Source organism: Cynara cardunculus (genome assembly GCF_001531365.2).
Source record: "Cynara cardunculus var. scolymus isolate 2C chromosome LG 2, CcrdV1, whole genome shotgun sequence".
NCBI classification, from domain to species: Eukaryota; Viridiplantae; Streptophyta; class Magnoliopsida; order Asterales; family Asteraceae; genus Cynara; species Cynara cardunculus.
This window is the reverse complement of record NC_037529.1, coordinates 14,670,619-14,672,398: the sequence shown is the minus strand read 5'-3', so window position 1 is coordinate 14,672,398 and position 1,780 is coordinate 14,670,619. Positions and strand designations below refer to the sequence as shown.

Sequence of the window (1,780 nt, the reverse complement as noted above, 5' to 3'; positions counted from 1 at the left end):
ATTTTAGATTTTTTATATTTAAAATTAGATGTTTATCATGTATTTGATTGTGTTTATCTGCAGTTAATTATACGAATTCAGATATGGGATGAAATTGGATAGGGATGAAATATGGTTTAAGAGTTTTTAAGAGTTTTAAGAGTTTTTAAGAGTTTTAACCAAATGCTTTATAATATAGTATAGATATAGATTATGTATAACTTGAAGAAGAAAAAAAGGAGTTAAAGATCTTAGCCCAAATGGGTCGGATTAGTTTGGCAAACCAACAAGCATAATTGGTTGGGTTTGAAATTTTGTCAAATCGATCCTATCCATTTGACGTGACACTTCATTTATTTATGATCATCCCTCTAATCAAACCGATTGAACCAGACCATAAATTAACACTAGAGGTGTACGTTGATTGAAAGTCAATGAATTTAGATTGATCTGATCTGATCCGATTCAATTATCAATTTGATATTGAATTTTGTTATCTGATTCAATCCAATTAAACTTGAACAACTGATCCAATCCAATCAAAAGGATGATTCAATGGGTTTGGTTCCGTCATTTGATATTACTATTTGGTTATCCATTAGATCAGATTTTTCCTATTTTAACCCACTCAACTGTTTTCTTAATTTCTTAACAACCATCACATACATATATCAACTAAAAATAATATCGTAACATATTATCAATTATATATTCATTAATTAGATAGTCATTATCCTTGATAATTGGATTAGATCAGTTTACGTTTATTAGATTATAAACTACAACCGACCAATCCAATTTAAATCAAGAAAATTTATATTCCAGAAACCATTAATTTTCTTGACCATTAATTTATTTAGAATTGAAGTCACGAATAAAATGGTCACAGATTCTCCCATCCATTTTTTTGCTACGAACAAAACGAAATTGTCAAAATGGCCACAAAAACACATTCGGAAAAACCGAAAGATTTATGAACATGTGGTTCAGTGAAACCTTAAAAAATTCCTTTTGATCAAATGGATGATCAATATAACGTTAATTTTAGATTAAAATGGATAAGCCGTCGGATATAAATCGAGGATAAAACGGTGATAAAATACGATAAAAACACGGTCCTTACTTCGTGATCGTTGATAAAGAGTAACACGAGTTGTTATTGATGATAAATCCGAGGATAAAACGGTGATATCGTCTTCTTTTCATCCATCTCTTTTATGCAAAATGTTCATTTGAAGATTTGAAATCGTCGACTGCAAAGATGAATCGCGTCATAGGAAAGGTTACCAAGACGAGAGACCTTTCGCGGTTATGGCCATTTCCGCTCACAAAGCGTATTCCGAAACTATCTTCTTTATCTTTCAAAGAGAGAGCTTCGAAAACGCGTAAATGTGACTCTAAATCATTGGTGGCGGAAGAAAACTCGATCACGATAACTGCAAGAGAATTATCAAATGGTGGTATGAAGAGCATGCATAAATACACAAGTTGTAATCAAAGGAGCGGTAATAGAGGAGGGTGGCATAATCCCGTCCCGAAAGGCAATCTCGCGGTGTATGTGGGGTCGGAATTGAAGAGATACGTGATCCCAACGAGCTACCTTGGGATGCCGGAACTGAGGGTGGTGATGGATCAAATGGCGGAGGAATACGGTCATCATCAAAAGGAAGGAGGGTTAAGGATTCCCATATGCGAGGAACAACAGTTCGAAGAGATATTGGCGAGTTGTAAAAGAAGGCAACAAATCATGTCAAAGACCAAGAAAGGGAAACTAAAGAAACACTATTCGTTTCATTTGTAG

General features: G+C 33.9%; 1 protein-coding gene across 1 annotated transcript; it reads left to right on the top strand.

The window, feature by feature from the left end:
• The first annotated feature begins 1,240 nt into the window (after positions 1 to 1,240).
• LOC112505924 lies at positions 1,241 to 1,780 on the top strand. The gene has a single exon (XM_025109962.1). The coding sequence runs from the start codon at positions 1,241 to 1,243 to the stop codon at positions 1,778 to 1,780; it is 540 nt and encodes a 179-aa protein (XP_024965730.1).